Genomic DNA, 25,572 nt, shown 5'->3' on the forward strand with positions numbered 1-25,572 from the left:
CTGACATTTTTTCTGACGAGCAGTTGCGATTTCTTGGCTTGTTTGTCTGATAGTGCCTGGACTCTGGGTCTGCATCCTGACCTGCTTCGATCCATTGCTATCCATGACTTGTATGTTCCGACCTGTCCGACCGATCTGTTTCCTGACCTGCATTCGTCTACTGTTATCCATGATTTGCACGTTCCGACCTGTCCGACCGGTCTATTTCCCGACCTACTTTCGTCTACTGTAATCCATGGCTTGTACGTTCCGACCTGCCCGACCGATCTATTTCCTGACCTGCATTCGTCTACTGTTATTCATAGTTTGCACGTTCTGACCTGTCCGACTAGTCTTTTTCCCGACCTGCATTCGTCTACTATTATTCATGGTTTGCACGTTTCGAACTACCCGACCGGTCTGTTTCTCGACCTGCTTTCGTCTACTGTAATCCATAGCTTGTACGTTCTGACCTGCCCGACTGGTCTATTTCCCGACCTGCTTTTGTCTACTATTATCCATGGTTTGTATGTCCCGACCTGTGCGCTAGGTCTACTTCCTAACCTTCTGAGTTCCGCCCGAGGCTTTTCCTTCTGCGCCTTTATCTGGCCTGTGGGCCCTCTTCTCAGCTATGCCTGACCCAAGGGCCTAATTCTTGATCGCTATTGAGGTTGGCTATTGTCCGACTCGCCTCGTCAGCTGAAACTTTGGCCCTGGTCATATAAACTTGACTTCGGACATCCATGTCAGCTTGACTTCTGACCGGTCACGGAGGCTGGACTTCTGACCTCCACGTCAGCTAGACTTCTGACCGGCCACGGAGGCTGGACTTCTGACCTCTACGTCAGCTAGACTTCTGACCATTTCATGGCCTTGACTCCTAACCACATCATCTCAGTGACCCCACGAACCTGCGCCGTACCATACTAATTATGTTTCAGATAACCACTACTTAAACTAGAGACATGATCTTCTAGTCAACTTTGTATAGACTAGAGAATAATTTACAATATAATATAGTTGAATCATGATTATGATTCGATAGGCTCGTGAGGAGATCCATAGTAGGTCAGGATGACTGGATACTCATGGGGAGATATAGACTATGAGAATAATTATGATCTTTCGTTTAAGGAGAGGATTATTGGGATTCGATCAAAGTCCCAAGAAAAATCATGGAGGTTAAAAGAATGCATGATATCTCTATTGCTATGAGAGGCCTTTTGAGAAGAACTCAAGAGCAAAGCTACGAGGACCTAAACCCAAAGTACACAATATCCTTCATTATGGAAATATGTGGGCATCCTTTGAGCACAATAATAATTTAATTAGGAAGCATCAATCCTAAAGGTAAAATCTAAAAAAAATCTTTAGCTTAAACAAATATAATCTAATTGGAAAGTCTAAACCCTATGATATATTTAATTGTATAACCTTGGTTATGAATAATAAATTATAATATATATTTTTTTAGTTCAATCTGATAATCCAATAAAAACTTATTTATATAAAGTTTTGATATATAACTTAATTAAATATTATCCTGTATTACTCTTCTTCGTTATACAACTAACCATACATATTATTAATTTTCCCTTTTATTGAACTTTATATTTTTTTTTAACTTTATTCAAAATTTTCTTATAAAAATTTTAGGGGTATTTTTATTCCAATATGTAAATATAGGAGGATATTTTTTATCAAAAAATTTCATTACCTTAAATCAAGAGAAAACCTCATTTTTCGAGATTTTCTAATTCTAAGTTGTATATTCTTTTTACTGATGTGTCGGATGTGAATCATTATTTAGGAATCATCAATTATCTAAATCAAATAGTAACCTTTTTATAACAATTAAGGTTATTAAAGATAATCTCATGTAAATGTACCCTAACAGTAAAAACTTTTAAAAATATATATATGTCACCCAATGTGCTTGGATTCGACGTCCCAAGCGCGTACACTCACGCACCAAATAGGATTTTGACAGCATATATATCGACAATTTATCAAAGAGCGCATGTAGAGATCTAAATTTATCAAAAGACGTACGTTACTTTGATATTTATCAAAAAACGCGCTTTTTTAAGTGCATTTCCTATTTTACACTCATGACAATTTGACTTTTTCTACGATTTGTCTTTTCTCCACTGTATTTCTCTCTCTTCTCTTTTTTGTATCGACATGCAGAACATATGAATAATATTAGTCAATTTTTTAATAACATTTTAATACATTTGAAGAAACAAAAATAAATAATGAATAACATATTTGAACTCCTTGAAATTTCAGAAATCCACTGGAACTAAAATGAGTGTAATCAGAGTTCTTTAGGTCGATCAGTGGGTTTCGGTCAAAATCCACTGATGGACCTAGAGAGCTCCGATTGCACCCATTTCAGTTTCTATGGATTTCTGAAATTAAAAGGAGTTCAAATATGATGTTCATTATTTATTTTGATTTTTCATAGATGTTAACATGTAAAATAAAAGATTCGTCAAAATGTTCACGTTGGGGCTGATATGGAATATATCAGGCCCACGTTGGGCCTGATATGAGTCCATATGACTCATATCAGGCCCAAGGTGGGTTTTTTTACCGATTCTTTGATTTTATATATTAATATCTATTAAAAAATGAAATAAATAATGGGCATCATATTTGAACTCCTTGCAATATCAGAAATCCATAGGAACTGAAATAAGTGCAATCGGAGCTCTCTAGCTCCATTAGTGGATTTTGACCGAAACTCATTGATGAACCTAGAGAGCTCCGATTGCACTCATTTCAGTTCCTATGAATTTTTGATGTTGCAAGGAGTTCAAATATGGTGTCCATTATTTATTTCAGCTTTTCATATATATTAATATATAAAATCAATGAATCGTCAAAAAAGCCCAACATGGGCCTGATATGGAATCATATCAGGCCCAACATGTGCTTGATATGGAATCATATCAGGCCCAACATGGGCCTGATATGGAATCATATTGGACCCAACTGACATATAAATAAAAATTTAGGTTCTCTATCAATGAGGATTAATAGCACATTTAACGACACATAGTTGAGATAAACACTAGCAGTTGTTTTAATACACAAGAAAGGTAAATGGCTGCTGAATGATTTTATCATAAAAATACGATAGACTAATGAATAGTTTGTAGGTACTCATTTTTATATTATTTATATTTTTCAATTTTTCCTATATTTCTTGGAAGAAAAGTTAAAAAGTTTGATCACCATTCCCTTATTTTTAAAAATAAATTCACAATTATGGTTTTGCTATCTCAATACAATACATAAGGTTCTGCCATTATCTTATCATAAAGTAAAAATATCCTAAAAATATAGCACTGAGGATGGTAATCCACAACAAATATTCTTGTATCATAACATTACAGATTTTCGGAAGCAATTAATGTATGAGGAGATCATTATGTGGCATTGTAGTGCACCAAAGAATACAATAATAGCTAAGAATGCAACATTTTGCTTGTCTTGAATCATGGCTGCATTGACTCTTCATAACCAGAAATTTAGTTAGTCTAGTACTGAAATTCAAACTGATGAATAGTAATCCACTCATACCCGACTATCCATCCCAAGATTGTGTGCTCCAATATCTATAATCTTAGATGTACTACCAGGAATGATTTAGACACATACATTTGGAACATTTCATATCAGGCCCAACATGAGCCTGATATCATTCCATATCAGGCACATGTTTGAACTCCTTACAACATCAGAAATCTATAGGAACTGAAATGGGTGCAATCGGAGCTCTCTAGGTTCAAATATGTTATTCATTGTTTATTTTTACTTTTTCAAATTATTAAAATGTTATTAAAAAATTGACTAATGTTATTTATATGTTCTGCATGTCGATACAAAAAAGATAAGAAAGAGAAGAGAGAGAAATACAATGGAGAAAAGAAAAACGGTAGAAAAAAATAAATTATCAGGAGGGTAAAATAAGAAATGCACTTAAAACAAGTACGTTCTTTAGTAAATATTAAAATTATGTACGTCTTTTGATAAATTTAGATCTCTACATATACCCTTTGATAAATTATCGTATATATATTGATTTAGTCATAAGTTATGAAAAGTCAACGAATAGATTTTTACCCATCCAACATGGCACATGTTTCATTCTAAAGTTTCATCAAATTAAGGGCTATTGAGATTTGTAATTAATCCACTGATTAGGTTTCTGATAACCACTAGTTAAACTATCCAAAGAGCTAAAAGCTGTCACCCAAATAACCATCGATCCACAATCCACAATCCACAATCCACGATCCACATTCCACATCTACATCAACATCCACATTCACATCCAGATTAGGAGTGTAAATCAATCAATCGAATAATATAAAAATATTAATATTCGAGTTAAGTTTGATTCTGACAGTGGCAAAGGGTTGACAGCCGTTGGATTAAATATCCAGAAAATGGACGGTCGACAGTGTAAAATTAGCAGCGAATAAGATTGGCGGCGATTTAGTTAAATCGGCGGTTGTCTCGATGCAGTCAGTTCGTCAAACATGAAAAGAGATTCGGACAACAAAGCAGAAAAAATATATATATATTTGTTATCAACCCAATTTATCCTCCCGTACCACACTTGTCCTTCGCTGACACCGGGACCCGCCATGCATCCAATCACATAAAGGCATGTAAGAGAGACAGTAGGATTCTCCTCTGCGACAGCTGTTGGACGCTGAGGTCTGATAGAGAGACGGAGACCGCGCGAATCTCCATGTGAATCAATAGTTATTGATAAACGCATCAGGATATTATATATATATATATATATATATATATATATATAATATACACAAATTGATATGCCGCCCGACGTTACTGTGAATGAAATTTGAAATGAGCTATTTGATATAGTTAAAATTTATTTTTTTTATAATTTTTTTCTCATCTATATATAATAATTTTTTTCTCTTTTTTCTTAAATTAAAATAAATAACTCTTTTCTCTTTCCTATAATTACATACAATAATTATAAAGATACTAATTTTTAAAGATGATATAACTATTATAACATTATAATAATTATTATATCATTATATAATAACTGCTACACGTTGTAACAACTATTATACAGTAATAATAGTTATTATGCAAACGTTTTAGCAACTAATACATTGTTATAATAATTATTACATAGTTATAGTAACTATAGTTGTTACAATGTTATAGCAGTTATAGTACCGTTGTAACACTTACTGCACAGTCGTAGCAACTACTGTATCGTTGTAACATCTACTGCATAGTTGTAGCTACTACATAATAGTTGATACAACGTTATAGCAACTACTACACAGTTGTACTGCATAGTTGTAGCGGTTACATCACTGTTATAGCAGCTATTACATAATAGTTGCTACTGTACTGTTTTAGCAGCTATTTTATCGTTGTAGCAGCTACTGCACCTTCGTAGCAACTACTGCAAGTTGTAGCAGCTATTTTATAATTGTAGCAACTACATTGTTGTAGTAACTATCGCACAGTTGTAGTATCTACTGCACAGTTGTAGTAGCTACTTCACAGTTGTAGCAACTATTACATAATATTTACTACAACGTTATAACAGCTACTTTACAGTTATAGCAGTTACTTCACAGTTATAGCAGTTATTACATAATTATAGAAGTTACTTCACTATTGTAGCGACTACTTTATAGTTGTAGCAGCTATTATACAGTTGTAGCAGCTACTTCACTATTGTAGCAGCTACTATATAATAGTTACTACAACGTTGTAGCATCTATTGCATAGTTACAGCTATTTCACGGTTGTAACAATTACTGTACGGTTGTAACAACTACTTTATAATTGTAGTAGCTATTGCACAGTTATAGCAGTTACTTCACTGTTGTATCAGTTAATACATAATAGCTGTTATAATATTGTAGCATAAGTATCACAATGATTGTTGCATGTAATAATAGGAGAGAGATGATAAAATTTTATTTTAAGAAGAAAGAGAGAAAAGTTATTACATATAAATATGAGAGAGATTAAAAAATTAAATTTTGACCGTGTTAAATCGCACACATCGGATGTTAGTCACGATTGCATAAAAAACATCAAACATCATATCATCTCTCTCTACAATTATATAGAAAGAGATGATATAATATCTAATGTTTTCTATACGATCGTGCGTAACATATGATGTGCGCGATTTAACACCGTCAAAATTTATTTTTTTTAATATTGAAACAATGAAATTCAATCTTATGCTTATCGTAACTTCAAAAAAAAAAAAAAAAATAGAAGGATGACCTGAGAGAATATATTATTCTGTCTATTTACCTAGAATATTTTAAAAAATTCTTTTTTTTTTATTTTAAAAAAGTTTTATGTATGTTCCTTAGTCTATTTTAAATTTTGAGAAAACTTATTATTTTAAATTATGAGAAAAATTATTATTAATACATGTTTTTTTTTTTGTTTTCTCATTAGAATGAAAAGTATTATAAATGATTGAGCAGTGATTTCTTTAGATGATAGCCCTCGTAGATGTTTAATTCGTGAAAATGACTTTCAAAGATTGGACATGTGAATCATCAAAGATGAATTTTAAAATCTCTCTAAAAAATTAAAATGATATTTTTTATTTTAATATTATTATAAAATATTATATGTATAATACTTTTGACTAAAATCACTGCATATTCCTAAAACTCTAACTATAAAGTTATTAAAATTTATTTAATATTAATTAAAATTCTTTTTAATTAGTTAAAATTACTCTGAATTAATTTTAGAGCAATTTTAATTAAGAGAATAATCTCAACTAACTTGAAGATTTTTCGCATTAAATATTTACGAGGACCAATAGCAAGTAGGAAGCTACAGTGTTGTACGCACTCTTCTATGTACGAGACTACGTACTCTACTGCCCATTATTTACCGTTAACCTTACCCAATCACTTACCCGAGTTAACGATTTTAAAACAAATAAAAAAAAAAATTGGATTAAATTCTTTATAAACCACTTACATCGTCTTCTTCTTCGGCGCCCTTTTTGTTTCTCTGGTTCCATTGATGCCGTCCGCCCTGGTGAACAGCGTTGCAATCACGCCGACGACGAAGGAGGCGTTCGCCTGGTTTGGACCTCGGATCTCCTTCAGCCACGATGCTGCCTCCGTTGACCTTCCGTCTCCCGCAGCGGAGGGCAGCCCCGAAGCATTCCACGAGGACTTCGAGTTCCTCCTCCATGACCGTCCCGTCTCCATGCTACCCGCCGACGAGCTCTTCTCCGAGGGAAAACTCGTTCCGCTCCATCTAGCTGTCACCAAGCCTCCGGAGGCTGAGTCTATGGTCTTTCCGGATCCTCCGGAGATGCGGCGGAAGGCGGAGATCTCCGGCGCAGATCCTTACGGGTTATCCCCCCGCGCGCCAAGGTGCATCGGTCGCTGGCGTGAGTTACTCGGCCTGAAGCGCGCATCCGCCTCGAAGTTCCGCGTCCAAGTGGCAGTCGGCGACGTGCCGTCAGCGGTGGCCTCCGCCGCCTCGAAGAAGAGTGCGGTCCCAAGGTCGGCTCCGAAGCATCTGCTCCACTGGCACCCCAAGGCTGCCTCTGTCGACTCGTCGTTTAGTCTCCCCCTCCTTCGCGACTCGGATCAAGAATCTTCGCACATCGCCTCCTGTCTATCTCACTCCTCGTCCTCCTCCTCTGGCCCCGATCACGAGGATATCGCCGGGCTATCCATCGATTCCGATAAGATCGGCTACGTCGCGTCCCGGATCCGCCTATCCTGCCCACGTCCCGCCTTGCCGGCGGCATCGAGGATGGGGTTCAGCCCCAGCAAGCGGACCACCGATCCTGCAGCGCAGCCGCCGCGAGGTGTGTCGGTGGACAGCCCGCGCATGAGCTCATCGGGCAAGATTGTGTTCCACGGCCTGGAGCGGAGCTCGAGCAGTCCGGGGAGCTTCACCGGCGGCCCGAGGCCGCGGATGCGCCGGGTGGAGAGGTCCTACTCTGCCAACGTCCAAGTGGCGCCAGTCCTCAACGTCGTTCCCGTAGGCTCCCTCCGCGGCTCCGGGAAGCCCGTCTCCGTCTTCGGCCTCGCACAGTTGTTCTCGCCGCAGCCAAAGAAGGAACGCCAGGGCTCCGTCACGAACCGGGCGCAGGCGTCCCGTCCGTCCCTGCGCCATCGGCGTCAGGATCAAGATCGCAACATTTGCTCGAAATCAAATTAGGAAATCGCAAATCCAAAAGAGCAATTCAAATTTGTTTTCAATCTAGAAGCACGTTGTGCCTGTCAATAGTCGTGCATTTAAGCAATTGAAGAAATCTGATCGCAAATGCACATGATTCATATCAGACTTTCATTGCTCCTCTGCGCACGCTAGCCTTCCGCCGCCGGAGCTGCGCGCCCGCTCGGCGTACGATAGAACGCGAGGAAGCGACGAGCCGAATATTCGCCGTCGGTCTCTCGTTTCGCGCGGACATTTTCCCCATCTCTATTCGGATTGTACCCTTGCGATGTCTCCGCCAAGCACCAGTACTCTCCCGTGATGGATTATCAATCATTTATTGATGGAAAATTCTAATATTTCTAAAATTACAGCAGTCAAACGAAGAATTTCCAGGAAAAACAAAGTTGAGCAGTAGCTGCAACATACAACGGACGCAGCGGTGCGCCTGTGCCACCGCTGCAGGCGGGTCGTCAGTTCAGATGCCGACGACGGCGAACCCTGATATGATCCGACGGCCTTATTCCCTCGGTCGACCAAGGCCGATTCCTCCGTCAGCGTCTGCCGCTGGATCAGCAGGCAAAGATTCTAATCTCTGCGACACTAACATGCCTGCTTCCCGTTCTCCATTGCCACTCTGATGAGTCGACGCTCCTATCTCTTTTTTAAACCCCTGTGTTTGTTTGGCATCCAGCGACCGAAGATCACTGCCAAGAAACAGCCAATTCCTGTGCTGTCCTAAGTGCCTTATATCATTGATCCTTTCTTGCATCAGCGAAGACGGAAAGTTGACCTGATGACTTCTATATTAATGGTGACAAAATTTAAAATAGAAAGAATCTTAGATGATCTTCTGATTACAAGGTACTGATTGAAATTATCTTGATTATATAGCTGTCTATGATTGAATCCTAAGCCGATTTACTATTTTTCCACCATATACTAAATAACAGGGTGTTATACATGTGGCTTCTTGCAGTTCATCCACCTAACTTTCTCTAACATGATCTAGTTTAATTTTGAGTCTATTGATAATTTCCTTATGGGTGACTTCCACGTAACCGTTACTTTGAGCATATGTCACGGAGATGAAAGCTTGCAAAATGTCATAACTTAGCACGCAAAATGTCATAACTTAGCACGATTTTTAGATTTTATCACCCTGAAACTGCATACCATTATTCAAGATGAGCTCGTGGGGAATTCCAAATTGGGATATGATATTATGCCATAGGAATTTGATGACTATCTGCTCGATTATTTTTACTAGCGTCTTGGCTTCCACTAACTTAGAAAAATAATCAATGGCCACTAAAAGGAATTTTTTCTGAGCGGGTGCCAACAGGAAGGGTCTCATAATATTCATCCCTATTAGTTGAATGAGCATTAAACAATTGAGGTCTTCAGTAGTTCTATGGGATGGTTCGGGATGTTATGTTGCTGTTGACATGATAAATAAGTGGTTACAAGCCAAGCTGAGTCGGTTTGCAATATAGGTCAAAAATATCCAGCTAGCAAAATCTTCTGAGTAAACGACCTGCCAAACCTTTTGTAAAACATACTGTATATTATCCGACTCGATACATTTGAACAGAGGGCGAGAGAAAGCCCTCTTGTACAAGCTATCTCTAATCAATGTGAACCAATTGACCAATTTCTGGATCACCCGCGCTTGTTTCGAGTCGGTAGGAAAACTTCCTTGTTAGAGGAACAAAATGAGCGATGCTCTGAAGTCCCTCTGTAATTCTAGCTCGTTTTGTCATTAAATATGAGCTATCAACAATGTTTGCTCCACAGGTTTGTCTAGAGTCCAAGGGATTAAGGAGCCAGCCAACTTGGCCAACTCATTGGCCTTTTGATATTCCGCTGGGGTATTTTCTACAAGGGCACTTCTTGAAATATGACTTTCAATTTCTCAAAGGTCTCCGCGTACAACCTTAGTCGTTCACTGTTAATCTAAAAGTTGTCTAACAACTACTGAACTACCAACTGAAAATCTGAGAAGATTAGAACTCAAATAGCTCCAACATGCTTCGCGGCTTGTAGGTTGATTATCAACGCTTCATACTCCACTTTATTATTAGTTGCTCGATAATCCAACCGAATGGACACTGCATGCTATCTTCACGGGGTGATATGATCATAAGAGTTTTGAACCCGCTGCCTTACTAAGTGGGCGATCCATCCGCGTAGATTTTTCAAGTTTCTTCTGGCTCCAAGTTTTGTATCTCAGTCATAAAATCAGTTAAGGTCTGAGCTTTGATGATGGGAGCTTTGATGATGGTTCGAGGTTGATACTGTACGTTATATTCGTTAAGTTCCGTGGTCCACTTGATCAATCTTCCTGAAGCTTTTGGGTTGATGAGCACAAAACCCAGGGTGCTATTGGTTAAAAATATGATTGGGTGAGAGAAAAAATAGGGACGTAACCTCTAGTGCTATGCAAAAAAATCGACAAATCAGAAATCGGAGTAGAACTAGTAGCTTATCAATTTTGGTTTAACGGTTAACCAATTTTAGTCGGTTCTGATTAATTGATTTTTATCAGTTTATCGATTGGTTCCTGATTTAAGTTCTTTTTTGTTGGTTTAACAGATAAATTGGTAAAATTAAGAACTGACTAGCTAAACTTAGGAAATGCATGGAGTGAATGAATTTGGGAATTTCAGAATTTGGTAATTTGGGAGGAGAGACTCAGAGAGAGACGGTTGATGGGGGAGTTTTCCCATTTCTGTTTACTTTTCAATCTTTTCTTTGGAGAGTTTTTAGTTTGTCAAAAAAAAAACCTAATAACCCACTCCACTAAGTCTACTTACCTAGGCCCTATTCTGTTATCGGTTCTCGGTTGAAACTGGTTAACCAACTGGAGTCGATTCAATAGGAACCGATAGAATCGGTAAGAATATCAGTCGATTAAATGGTTTTATATAAAATGCGGTGATCCGGCAGTAAGAATGGGGGACCCACTTTTTGAAGGGTCTTAGCTTGAGAACTGATGAAGGGCTGACTAAGCGTTCAATGGCCGAGCCGATCAGCCGGGTTGGTCCGAGCGGAGTTAGAGATAACCCATCCATGAGGTTGGGTGTCCGACGCCAAGGCAGGAGGATCGAAGGGCCGACCGGGAGACCGAACGGCAGGGGCCAAAGAGCCGAGCGGACAACCCTCCCGGACAAAATAAGGGCGAGGGGACAAAAAGGTGGCCGAGCGGCCTATGCGCTCGGCTCGGGATATGGGATATCAGTAGAAGCATGTCTGATGATTAGGCCGTACACAAGATCGCACGATGGAGGATCTTGTCGTCACATCATGGAAAGGTTGATACAGTAGCAGTATGGCCTCAGGGACGCCTTTTCTGACGGATCCATATCTGGGCATGGCCCTTCTGACAGACCCATGTCTGGGCATGGTCAAATGCAGGTGATTGCTTTGATTGGCGCGCCCAGGCTTCTTCGAGGGGTCTATATAAGGCCTCAATTTCTTCACCGGAGGTATGCACGTCTTCATCTTGAGGCTACCTTCTTGTCATTCCTCGCCTGACTTGAGCGTCGGAGGACCGTCGCCGGGACACCCCTCCCGGCTCGGTTTTGTTGCAGGTTCGCCTGAGCACTCGAGGATCCAGCAGAGAGCGCCACGTGCCCAGCGTCCGCTGACTCTTGGTTTGGACAGGATCAAATTGGCGCCGTCTGTGGGAACGCTCCTGCATCCGATCGGTGAAAATGGACGGTGGGCGACACACACCGACGCTTTCAACGAAGAACTCGATGCCCAGGTCGAGAGGCCAAACTCATGGAGCAAAACAAAAGCATCCGCTGAGCGGGCGGAGCAGCAAGCAACATCTGCGTCTCATGGCCGAGCGGAAGCGCCTCCAACCACCGTCGCATTCCATCGGGCCTTGTTTCGCACCCCAAGCCATACCAGCCCGAAGAGATAGAGGATCTTCCTCGGATGAAATGCCAAGGCGGGATGACGTGAAGGGGAAAGCTCCCCGAGCGGACTCCTCCCGAGCGGATCAATCGCCATTTTCGGAGGTTATCCCACGAGACCCTCTGCCCAAGCACTACGTGCCTCCGACGATCGGCGAATACAATGGAACAACGGACCCGGATGATCATCTGGGTAAGTTCGATATCAGCCACGCTCCATCGTACGATGGAGTAAAGTGTAGAGTTTTCCTTACCACCCTCTCTGGATCGGCTCAACGGTGGTTTGAAGGTTCCGGACGGATCCATCACGAGCTTCAAGGAATTCGAACGGCCTTCCTCCACCACTTCGCCAATAGTCGGCGCTATCAAAAGACAAGTGTCACTTATTCGCCATCAAGCAGAGCCGAAAGAATCGCTTGAGGCTATATTCGTGATTCAACCAAGTGGCGATGGATATCCAACGCCACATCGGAGACGATGATGAATGCCTTCACGCAAGGCCTTGTGGATGGGGACTTCTTCCGGTCGCTCATCCGAAAGCTCGAGATTATGATCACATGCTACATCGGGCCAACGAATATATAAATGTGGAAGAAGCGCAAGCCGCTCGGAAAAAGGAAACTCCAACCGAGCGCGCACCTGTTCAGACCGCTCAGCAGCCACCCAGAGGACCGAGGGCCGAAGCAATTCGATCCCCTCACGTCAGATCACACGTACAAGAAGTGGCTGCCGCTCGGCCCCAGCCAAAGAAGAGGTGGACCCCTATGTTCTGCAAATTCCACCAAACGGATACGCACAACACGAGGGATTGCCGAAGCCTTCCCTTTGTGTCCAATCCTGTTCCCAGGAAAGCCGAACGACGGTCGCCTCCCATCGACAGGAGACGTAGGACTCATGAAGCTGACCGGACCCGCACCGAGGGACGACACCAGCAGACACCCGATCGGCACCGATCCCCGAGGCAGGAGAATCGCCGGGCGTCTAGAGAACGGTCACGACCGTCCGCTCGGGAGGAGGAAAATAGGAGCAATACTTCCCGGGGCGAGATCAACGTTATTGCTGGTGGGCCGACCGGAGGAGATTCCAACCGAGCCAGAAAGGCGGGCGTCCGTCAGCTGCAGATCCACGTGGTCGGCTGCAGCCAAGAGCGGGCAAGTGGGCCGGAAATCACTTTCGGACCCGGGGACTTAGAAGGAGTTGAAGTACCCCACGACGACGCGCTGCTCATTAAAGCGGTAATAGCAAATTACACCATTCACCGCATATTTGTTGACACAGGGAGCTCGGTCAACATCATATTCAAGAAGGCGTTCGATCAGCTGCAAATTGATCGAGCCGAGCTGCTCTACGGGTTTACGGGTAACGAAGTTCAGCCGGTCGGACAAATCCGGCTGGCCACCTCGCTGGGAGAAGAGCCGCTCAGGAGGACCAGGACAGTTAACTTCGTGGTGGTCGACTCTCCCTCATCCTACAACGTCATTTTGGGACGACCGGCGCTCGGCGAATTCCGAGCAGTTGTCTCAACCTTCCATCAGAAGATAAAGTTCCCCGTGGAGGACAAAGTAGGAGAAGTGCGGGGAGATCAGCTAGCAGCTCGGCGGTGCTATATAGAGATGATCCGAGCAGAGGCTTGTTCCGCTCGGAAGGCTCCCCGAATTGAGGTACACGCCATAACCGAGAAACCTCCTGCTTTAATTTATGATGAAAAGGAGGAAGTCCAGATCCATCCGACCCGATCGGAGGCCACGACTTTTATCGCCTCTGATCTGGGGAAAGAACAGAAGGAGAAGCTGATTCAATGCCTCCAACGAAATCATGATGTCTTCGTTTGGTCGACACATGAGTTACCTGGAATTTCGTCGAGCCTGGCGCAGCATGAATTGCATGTCCGACCGGACGCTCGACCAGTGAAGCAGAGAAAAAGGGACTTCAGCGCCGAGCAGAACCAAATTATTTGAGCGGAGGTGGAAAAATTGCTAGAAGCCAGTCACATCCGCGAGGTTCAGTTCCCGAACTAGTTGGCCAACATCGTGTTGGTCTCCAAGCCGGACAACAAGTGGCGAGTCTGCATCGACTTCCGTGATCTGAACAATGTCTGCCAAAGGACTTATATCCACTCCTCCGAATAGACAAAATGGTGGACTCCACGGCGGGTTGCAAGCTGATCTGCATGCTCGACGCATACCAAGGTTACCATCAAGTGCTGCTTGCCCGTGACGGGACTTACTGTTACAATGTGATGTCGTTCGGATTGAAGAATGTCAGCGCCACCTATCAGAGACTGATGAATAAGGTATTCCAACGGTAGATCGGCCGCAACATGGAGGTATATGTTGATGACATATTAATAAAATCTCTCCGAGTCGTTGACCTTTGTACAGACATTGAAAAAACTTACTGAACCCTAACGGCATATAGAATAAAGTTGAACCTAAATAAGTGTCTGTTAAAAACAAGGAGTATCGTCACCGAACGGGGAATCGAGGCGAACCCAAGCAAGGTGAAGGCATTGCAGGACATGCCCCCACCCCGCAACTTGAAGGAGGCTCAACGGCTGACCGGACATATCACCGCGCTATCAAGGTTCATCTCTAAATCATCCGACCGGAGTCACCCGTTCTTCAAGGTGTTGCGCCTCCTTACCTCTATTGGTCAAGCCAAGCGTTGGCGAGCCACTCTGGATCTACTTGTCGTCCACCAACTATGTGGTTGGCTGGACATTGGTGCGCTAGAACGACTCTGAGCAACAACCCGTGTACTTTCTAAGTCATATATTAAAAGATACAGAATTCCGCTACACCAATCTAAAAAAAATTGACGTATGCACTCGTACTCGCCTCTCGGAGGCTTCTTGGCTCATACCATTATTGTCCGGACGAACAGTCCACTTGGAAGAGTGCTGTTGAATCCAGAAGCGTCCGGACGGCTTATCAAGTGGACGACAGAATTGAGTGAATTTGACATCCAATATCAGCCCCGCTCGGCGATTAAAGCCCAATCCTTGGCTGATTTTGTGACCGAAGTGCAAAGGCCAGAGCCGGAAGCTATGTGGAGAATATATGTGGATGGATCCTCCACTCGGCTTGGAAGTGGGATCGGAATATTACTACTCTCACCTCAGGAAGAAAAGATGCACCTATCCGTCCGGCTAGATTACAAAGCTACTAACAACGAAGCAGAGTATGAGGCCCTCATAGCCGGATTGCAGGCAGCACGGCATGTGGGAGCAGCTCGGGTGACACTCTATTCTGATTCACAGTTGGCCGCTCAGCAACTTTCCGGCACCTTTGAAATCAACTGTGTTCGGCTCAAACTCTACGCTGAGGCCTTTGAAAAACTCAAAGCTACTTTCCAAGAGGTGCTTATTCAGAAGATCCCCCGAACGGAGAACCAGGCAGCCGATGAGTTAGCCAAACTAGCGAGCTCAATAACGCCGGTCGCCGTTCAGCAACCAATTGAAAAAACGCTACTGGTGGCGCATGTCGATCGGATGCAAGGCCTCACATTTCCAAGTGACTGGAGGACACCTATTATAGAATTCCTCCGTTCGGGCACCACACCATCCGATGAATATGCAGCCCGGCTCCTCAGAAGAAGAGCCGGTCGGTTCACACTCATCGGAGATCAGCTTTACAAGAAAGCTTTCTCGCGCCCTTTGCTGAAATGTGTAAGCTCGGAGGACTCAGCTTACATCCTCCAGGAAGTACATCAAGGATCATGCGGGGGTCATCCGGGCGGACGCTCATTGGCCAAGAAGATCCTCTTGGCCGGATACTTTTGGCCAACCTTACAAACAGATGCCGCTCGGTCAGTATCTACATGCCTTTCATGCCAAAAGTATCACAACTTCTCCCACCGACCGGCAGAGGAGATGAAGGCATCAACCATCTCATGTCCGTTCGATCAATGGGGAATGGATATTGTGGGTCCATTTCCGATGGCGACCGGGCAGAGGAAATTTTTACTAGTGGCGGTAGACTATTTCTCCAAGTGGGTGGAGGCCGAGCCGCTGGCAAAAATCACTGAACAAATGGTTAAAAAATTCATCTGGCAACACATCATTTGTCGGTTCGGCATCCCTCGCCGACTAGTGTCTGACAACGGGCGGCAGTTCACAGGGAAGATGTTAGAGGATTGGTGCAGAAGCTACGGCATTGAGCAACATTTCACGTCCGTAGCCTATCCTCAGAGCAACGGTCAAGCTGAAGTCGCCAACCGGGAGATTCTTCGTATTCTGCGCGCTCGGCTCGACCATTTGGGATGAAGTGCCGAGCGTCTTGTGGGCTATCCGAACGACGCCAAAAGAAGGGACGGGAGTCACACCGTTCCATTTGGTATATGGTGGTGAGGCTGTCATACCGGTCGAAGTCGGCGTTGAGTCAGCCAGGATCCAGAGCTATGATGATGACAACGCCGAACGGAGAAACATGGAGCTGGACTTGGTAGAAGAGGAGAGGGCAAAGGCGTCCGTTCGGCTGATGGCATACCGTCGTGGATGAAGCAAAACTACAACCGGTACGTAATTCCCAGATCGTTCCAAGTCGGCGATCTTGTCGGAAGAAAGTCAAGCCGTCGGCGACGTCGGCAAGCTTGAAGCTCCATGGGCGGCCCTTTCAAAATCATCAGCTCGCTCGGCCAGCGTATTATCGGAGGATGAGGACGGACGGCTAGATAGGCCGTGGAGCGAACCACCTCCACCTTACCAGGCGGGGTGAAAGGTGTATCACTTAAATCATGTATTTCATTTTTCGACTAAATACTTGAAATGCGAGATGAAAAGTCAAAAGAGCGAATATAAGGCATTATCATCGTGACCAAGGCCCCCGAGCCGATCGGTAGGAGGTTTGTATCCGAGCCGGAGCTCGAGACCGAAGACCCCTGAGCCGTTCGGCCGTGAGGATAGAATATGCGATTGAAATCGAAGACCCCGAGCGGTTCGGCAGGGCTGCATACCAGTGTGGCAGGAAGGAAACCAAAGCCCTGCGCTGCTCAGGATGATAGAGGGAGGTTATTACCTGGAGGGAAGGCCTGAGCCGGTCGGCCAGGTATATGGTTTTCCGAGCCAAGTGCTCGACAACGAAGGCCCCGAACCGCTCGGCCGGAGGTATACGGATCAAATTGGCGCCAAACGCTCTAGCAACGGAAGCCCCGTACCATTCGGACGGATATAAATTATCCGAGCCAAAATGCTCGGAGCAGACCCTGAGCCGTTCGGCCAGGAGTACGTTCTTGGGTAAAAGGGGCATAGGGATTATCCGAGCCAAGCACTCGAATAGGGAAGGCCTCCCTGCCGATCAGGTTCGCAAGCGAATGACCCGTGCTGTTCGGCCGGGCATAAATATTGTTCAAGCGCGAGATATGAAGGCCAAGGTCGCTTGACCTGGTAAGGAGTCAACCTCGAAGGCCGACGAGCACCGTCGTTAAAGATCGAGAGCCGCGCCGATCGGCTATAAACATCCGCGCCGACGAGCACCGTCGTTAAAAATCGAGAGACGTGCCGGCGTCTATAAACCCTCCGAGCGGAAGACCGACGAGCACCGTCGTTAAAGATCGAGAGCCGCGATCGGCTATAAACATCCGCGCCGACGAGCACCGTCGTTAAAAATCGAGAGACGTGCCGGCGTCTATAAACCCTCCGAGCGGAAGACCGACGAGCACCGTCGTTAAAAATCGAGAGACGTGCCGGCGTCTATAAACCCTCCGAGCGGAAGACCGACGAGCACCGTCGTTAAAAATCGAGAGACGTGCCGGCGTCTATAAACCCTCCGAGCGGAAGACCGACGAGCACCGTCATTAAAGATCGAGAGCCGCGCCGATCGGCTATAAACATCCGCGCCGACGAGCACCGTCGTTAAAAATCGAGAGACGTGCCGGCGTCTATAAACCCTCCGAGCGGAAGACCGACGAGCACCGTCGTTAAAGATCGAGAGCCGCGCCGATCGGCTATAAACATCCGCGCCGACGAGCACCGTCGTTAAAAATCGAGAGACGAGCCGGCGTCTATAAACCCTCCGAGCGGAAGACCGACGAGCACCGTCGTTAAAGATCGAGAGCCGCGCCGATCGGCTATAAACATCCGCGGCGAGCACCGTCGTTAAAAATCGAGAGGCGGCGTCTATAAACCCCCGGGCGGAAGACCGGCGAGCACCGTCGTTAAAATCGAGAGGCGTGCCGCGGCTAACCCTCCGGGCGGAAGACCGACGAGCACCGTCGTTAAAAATCGAGAGGCGCGTCTATAAACCCTCCGGGCGGAAGACCGACGAGCACCGTCGTTAAAGATCGAGCCGCGCCGATCGGCTATAAACATCGCGCCGGCGAGCACCGTCGTTAAAAATCGAGAGGCGTGCGGCGTCTATAAACCCTCCGAAGCCGACGAGCACCGTCGTTAAGATCGAGAGCCGCGCGATCGGCTATAAACATCGCGCCGACGAGCACCGTCGTTAAAAATCGAGAGGCGTGCGGCGTCTATAAACCCTCCGGCGGAAGACCGACGAGCACCGTCGTTAAAGATCGAGCGCGCCGATCGGCTATAAACATCCGCCGGCGAGCACCGTCGTTAAAAATCGAGGGGGGCGTCTATAAACCCTCCGGCGGAAGACCGACGAGCACCGTCGTTAAAATCGAGAGGCGTGCCGGCGTCTATAAACCCTCCGGCGGAAGACCGCGAGCACCGTCGTTAAAGATCGAGAGCCGCGATCGGCTATAAACATCCGCGCCGACGAGCACCGTCGTTAAAAATCGAGAGACGTGCCGGCGTCTATAAACCCTCCGAGCGGAAGACCGACGAGCACCGTCGTTAAAAATCGAGAGACGTGCCGGCGTCTATAAACCCTCCGAGCGGAAGACCGACGAGCACCGTCGTTAAAGATCGAGAGCCGCGCCGATCGGCTATAAACATCCGCGCGGAAAAACGAATATCAAAGTAAGACCGTGGAAACTACAAATATTAAAAAATTCAGGCCCGATTGGGAGTTGGCCCTTCGATACTCGGCTTTGTGGACTTCACGCAGGCAAGATACGTGCAAAGTGAGTAGGCTACCTAGCTCGGACCCTATGCAATGTGCCAAGCCGATCGGATGCGTGAAGGAGAACCCTTAAGAGCGGGACTAACTCTAAGTATCAACGTTAAGCAAACAGAAGAATATTATGGACAATGAGTAGGAAAACAAACAAAGGAGCAGCGTTTCTTTAAGAGAAGAATTATGCCGAACGGCACGCACAAAAATTTTACATCCGCCGAGCGGATGAAATACAGAAGGTACTCGAAATAACCCGCCTCACTCAGGGTCTTCAAAGCTGAAGAAGGCGTCAGGAATATCATCAATCATGGCCGCCAGGTCGGAAGCGGGAATATGCATTCCCTCGGGAAGGTGGCCCCCTTTCTTCAAGTATGTCACGGTGACCTTGACCGCTTCGGCGAAAGTGGAAGAGACGTTGCCACCGAATTTTAGGCCGAACCTCTCCGAGTGGAGGTATTCCTGGCGCGCGGCTGCTAAGCGGCTCGGCTCACCCTCTTTATATTTTCTGAATCCCGCGCGGGAAGCGGTTAAGGTGTCTTGAACAGCCTTCAAGTCCACCTCGGCCTTTGTGCGCTCCGCCGAACGGATCTCTCGCTCGGCATTCAGCTAGGCCTCTAGCTTCTTAGACTGCTGATCTAGGGCCCGGACTTTGACTTTCATTTTATCCAGATCAGCAATCGCTCGCCTCTTCCGCCCTTTGGCGCTTCACGTCCGTCCGCTTCTTCACCAAGTCTTGAGTCGGGCCACCTCATGACGGATCGTGACCTTCTTCGTTCGGCCGAGGTTTGTTTCTCCTTCGGTAGCGGACCCCAGACAATTGAAGTTTTTCAGGAGACCCTCCAGCTCGGCTAGCCTGGCTAGTGGCGATTTGCTCAGCCCAGTTTGTAAAGGAAATAATGAAATCGGGAATCAAATAGTGGCATGGAGCAGGAAGAAAAATGAATACCAGGTGGCCTGTTGCATGTTGTTGTCGCCGAGCTGCTTGGGCGTCATGAGGGCCGCTTGAATCTGCGCAGCTTGGCAAGCGGACCCGTCAAGGTTATTTCGTGAGCAGGGCTTGAGGCCGATCGGCGACAATAAATATTCCTCCGATGGGAATCGGAGGGTGGTCTTGATGGTTGGGTGGCCGGCCGGCGCTTCTTCAGCTGCAGTCGCCTGGCCAGAGGACTCCCCTATGGTGGAAGTTTCGCCCAACCGATGTAAGCGGCGACGAGTCCGGGGAGGAGAGTCGGTGGGCTGCGCAGGAGGCGATGTCACAGGAGTCCCGATCTGCGACGGCGTGCGATCGGACGAAGTAACGCCGATCGGCTCGTGTGGTTCCCCCTCTTGGGGTGGCGGAGGACCGGAGTCTCTTCGACGTTTTCGCCGAAGTTCTAGCGGTGGATCCCCGGACGGGGGAATTCCCAGCTCGGCGGGAGCCGAGGAAACAGGATCCGCCTCAACCTCCGTTGAAGCGGATGGGGCAGCATCTGTTTCAGGGGCGGACTGCGCCCCCCCCTCTCCCGCATCTGCCGGGCGGCTGGGGATGAGACCCCGCTCGGCGAGCTCCTTTTTGGTGGCCGCCTCGATCTCCACGGCCTTCAGTTTCAGATGAGCGGTAGCTTTGGAGCGCCACATGACTTCAGCTGCAATAGGAGAAATTAAAATCAGTTAGATAAAAAAGGTAAAGGGAGTAAAGAGTCTCTTACCCATACGGTAGGGAAGATTGGCCCGAACGGGAGATAACCCAAAAATATATAACACCCCCTTGAGCAGCAACTGGTCGATCTTGTATCGCTGACCAGACAACCAATTCGCTGCATGAAGATAGGCTGGATTGCTTCTGAACTTGCCGAGCTCCGGCTGAGTCGGCACAGCGGTCTGCCATTTGGTTCGAAATGCCGGCCGCTCGGGAAGTCGGATGTAGAAGAAAAATTCCTTCCAGTGCTTGTTGGAGGTCGGCATATTATCAAAAAATTTAAAGCCTATTCTACTCTGGAAAATGAAAGTGCCCAACTCGGATTGTTTGGGGTAGAAGAAGAAGTGGAATATTTTGGGGTCAAGTGGGATACTATGCAGCTTAAAGAGGACAACCACCCCGCTCAGCAACCTAAAGGAGTTCGGCACAAGCTGGCCGAGCGGGATGCGGAAATAATTACAAACCTCCAAATGAATGGATGGGTAGGAAATCTAAGGCCGCCCTGGAATTGGTCTAGAAAAAAGCAAATGGTGCCGATCGGCGGGTTATGGGGCCGATCGGACGGGCTGGCTATAATTATTTCGTGGTCATCAGGGATCCCATACGTCCGAACAAGACGCCGAGCGCCCTCTTCATCAAACCGACTCTCCATGGTCATATACCAAGGGCCATAAACACCAACAGCGGGCTCAGAGGAGCTTGCCATCTCGGAGGAGCAATAAGAGGGCAAGAAAACAGAGGAACGGGAGCGAAAGAGGCGAAATGAGCAGGGAAAACCTAGTAAGTGAAGGAAGAAGACTCACTGAGAAGGAAACGGGCGGATAAGATTAGCCGGAAACTGGGACTGGATCGTCGGAGGCTACAGCGGCAGGGGAGGCAGACGGAGGAAGCACGAGCAAGCACACGGCGAAGGGAGAAGACGGAAGCTTTATATTGCCAGGGTTGGTTGGCCTCCGCCGTCGGATGCAGGTCATGAAAGACGAGGCCTTCATCCGACCGTCTATTTCGAAGCAATCGCATCCCATCGTACTAAGCATCGCCGCCACGTGAGAAGAGCCGCGTGTCGCCTTGCCACTAGGCGCAATTAATGCGCGTCATACCGCGCATGCTGCGACTTAATGGGAAGGATTTATGCGATTTTCGAGAAGATTTAAGCAAGCAAACGTCCACGTTGAACAACAAGGCATCCGAAACGAAGAGCCGAGCGGCTGAATCCGGCATAAGGGCCGAACGGCTAAAAGGAAGATTATGGAAGCGGCTACCGCCCGCTCGGACACATATAGTCCAGTCACTCCTTCGACTAGACTTGAAGGGAAGGCAAGTGATCCGGCAGTAAGAATGGGGGACCCACTTTCTGAAGGGTCTTAGCTTGAGAACTGATGAAGGGCTGACTAAGCGGTCAATGGCCGAGCCGATCAGCCGGGTTGGTCCGAGCGGAGTTAGAGATAACCCATCCATGAGGTTGGGTGTCCGACGCCAAGGCAGGAGGATCGAAGGGCCGACCGGGAGACCGAACGGTAGGGGCCAAAGAGCCGAGCGGGCAACCCGCCCGGACAAAATAAGGGCGAGGGGACAAAAAGGTGGCCGAGCGGCCTATGCGCTCGGCTCGGGATATGGGATATCGGTAGAAGCATGTCTGATGATTAGGCCGTACACAAGATCGCACGATGGAGGATCTTGCCGTCACATCATGGAAATGTTGATACAGTAGCAGTATGGCCTCAGGGACGCCTTTTCTGACGGATCCATATCTGGGCATGGCCCTTCTGACAGACCCATGTCTGGGCATGGTCAAATGCAGGTGATTGCTTTGATTGGCGCGCCCAGGCTTCTTCGAGGGGTCTATATAAGGCCTCAATTTCTTCACCGGAGGTATGCACGTCTTCATCTTGAGGCTACCTTCTTGTCATTCCTCGCCTGACTTGAGCGTCGGAGGACCGTCGCCGGGACACCCCTCCCGGCTCGGTTTTGTTGCAGGTTCGCCTGAGCACTCGAGGATCCAGCAGAGAGCGCCACGTGCCCAGCGTCCGCTGACTCTTGGTTCGGACAGGATCATGCGGTAACCCAGAATTAATTGGAGTTGATAAACTGATAAATCGGTTAACCTACTGGTTGAATATGCCTAGTAACCGCCAAACAACTAAGACCAGCCTATATGCTAACTTCCTAAGAGCGGTGTAGCGACATTCAACATTATTCAATAAATGGTTTAAGAACTATACTAGCTGTTGTTCTTTACCCTCTTGACATACTAATACTGACCTGACGACACATTCAGTGGCGGAAAATTGCTCGCCTACTATTGGTTTAGCAAGGACAAGTAGAGCGAACAAGTAAACCTTTAGTTTCTCCAACGCTCTACCACACTAGACATTCCATTCGAATAGTAAGTACTTCGAATAAGTTTGGATGTGATCAACTAAGTTAAGTTATGCTTTGCAGTTTGATGCCTTGTGTCTAAGTATACAGAGATTTAGGAACACAAGAAGTCAAGCGGAAGACGCGGCGAGCGTATACTATCCAAAATCACCTAATTCAAGAGGTCAAACTTAGATAATCAATCCACGATCACCTAATTCGAATCATGTACTATCTAAAATCCATCGTACTATGTTTCTCTTTCCACTTAGGTATAAAAAATCTTCCGAAGTAAGCTTGCTAGTCACTGATGTTCTTTGTGGGTCATGACCCACAATGCTTCTACTGCATCTCTCTGATGTTCTACCTTCACGTGTTAACGAGCTGTAAAGTCCGCAAGGTCCTTTATATCGTTCCACTAGTAGGAGCACTTCAGATATTGACACGTATAAGTATCTTCCACATGACCCATGGATTATGATCGACACATTTTTCGATGTAGATCTTCTTTAATTGGGTGTATCTTTGGAACACACAGTCTTCCTTGAAATCGAGAAGTCTCATCCTCGTCTTTTACAATCTATCTTTAGTCATGGATCTCATTCGCTATTTCAAAATTTGAGGTGTTCATCATCAACTAGTACTTTCTTGATCTTCAATATGTTGTTGACAGGCTCGACCCCTACTTTCCAACTTGGTCTAAGTTGATACCACCTAAGAAACTACATCCTCTGTGTCAGATTCGGGTCCTAAGTGTCAACTGGTTGTGCCCATAGTCGACTCTGACCATGATTGCAAATAAGATTGATTTACTTGTCATCATGCTAAACCAAATCAGTGGGTACTTAATAGACATGTATAGAAATGGTTATACAATTCAATCAAATGGAAGAGAGTCTATATTTCATAGATGTTTTTCAACTTGCCTCATGTCCCAAACTCGAAAATCGAAACAAAATAGAAATCCCCAAAACATAAAACCCAACATTCAAACTCGAACCATGCTATGATATTAATAAAATTATCGCGCTCCGAGGGTATACTTGTCCGCCAAACCGGATAGTACCCCTAGTGACAATATGAGAAATACGATATAGAACTCAGATCAAGCAAATTAAACATCGATGTAATATAAAAACATGTTAACTTTTAAAATAATAATACGTGTATATATGCATAAACATGTGAACATACTAATCTACATAAGATAAATATTATACTATTATAACAAAACCTCATCGATTCTATGAAGGAAAGAAAATAATAAGCAATGGCAGTGGAACAGAAAAATAAAATAACTCGAACAGAAATCCAAACTTGAGTGGAACCGACAGTTAGAACCTCTGAACGACAACACATATCATCTATCTATTAATCTGAAAGTCAAAGGAAAAGTAAAGGGTAGTGAATACAAAAACTCAGTGGGTATAAAAAATAGTGCATTATACTATATATATGTATATATATTATATATATAAAGGAGATCAAAGCATATAGTCTTAAGTAATAATACTTACTACAAAAGTAAGAGAATCGACACAAAAATCATCTACTAAACAAACCATAACTAATAACGCAATCCTTCACTAATTTGCTCCACCAGATATAACCAATAAATTGGGAGTACATATAGTACATCCAAAAATCACTTGCATAAACTCAATACAAAACAAGCATATAACAAATATATATCAAGTCTTGACTGCACACAAACTCATGCTACCATTATCTAGTCTAGTAGGTAGCCAGGGTCACTGTCTAGGGGCAAACTCATGCTACCACTATCTGGTCTAGTGGGCAGACAGGGTGAGATAGCTATCTAGCTTCTCATTTACTGACTGCGGGCAAAATCACACTACCACTATCTGGGTCTAGTAGGTAGTTAGATATATCATGATCACTGACGACTCTCTCAACCACAAATGAGAGACAATGGTTGACAAGATATATCAACGGCCACTAACGACTCTCTCAATCACGAATGAGAGACAATGGTCGTCAGGATATACCAACGTAAGGATAAATAGAAAATGAATAGTCACATCCAATATAATAATTTATAATCATCCCTCAGTCTAACCTCACTAACATATAGACATGAGTCTAAATAACAAACAAGGGTCTAGTAGGATACACTATGGTATCGCTACATAAAATCGCATGTATAAATAGTAATAAATATTGATACGGTGATAAAGATAGACCCCTCAAAAAGTGGATCAAAGTAGTGAAGACCGACTGACGTGGATGTCAAAGTCAAATGGTCAAAGTCGCAAAGTCAGGTAGACTACTAGACCGCAGACTGCGAATCAGGCAAGATTGGTCGAACGGGCCATGAGAGTCGGTTGGACATGAAAACCCAACCAAACCATCCGAGCAGCCG

At 45.4% G+C, this 25,572-nt stretch overlaps 1 protein-coding gene across 1 annotated transcript; it reads left to right on the top strand.

Moving 5' to 3' along the window:
* Positions 1-6,912: 6,912 nt before the first annotated feature.
* On the top strand, positions 6,913-8,346 carry LOC122053116. Its single transcript, XM_042614999.1, has one exon. It carries the CDS (start codon positions 7,057-7,059, stop codon positions 8,212-8,214), a length of 1,158 nt encoding a protein of 385 aa, XP_042470933.1. The 5' UTR covers positions 6,913-7,056; the 3' UTR covers positions 8,215-8,346.
* The last annotated feature ends 17,226 nt before the right edge of the window (positions 8,347-25,572 follow it).

Source organism: Zingiber officinale, chromosome 3A (genome assembly GCF_018446385.1).
Source record: "Zingiber officinale cultivar Zhangliang chromosome 3A, Zo_v1.1, whole genome shotgun sequence".
NCBI lineage: Eukaryota > Viridiplantae > Streptophyta > Magnoliopsida > Zingiberales > Zingiberaceae > Zingiber > Zingiber officinale.

Coding starts and splice junctions, on each gene's coding strand:
- LOC122053116 (XM_042614999.1), top strand. CDS start 7,057: ATGCCGTCCGCCCTGGTGAACAGCGTTGCAATCACGCCGACGACGAAG.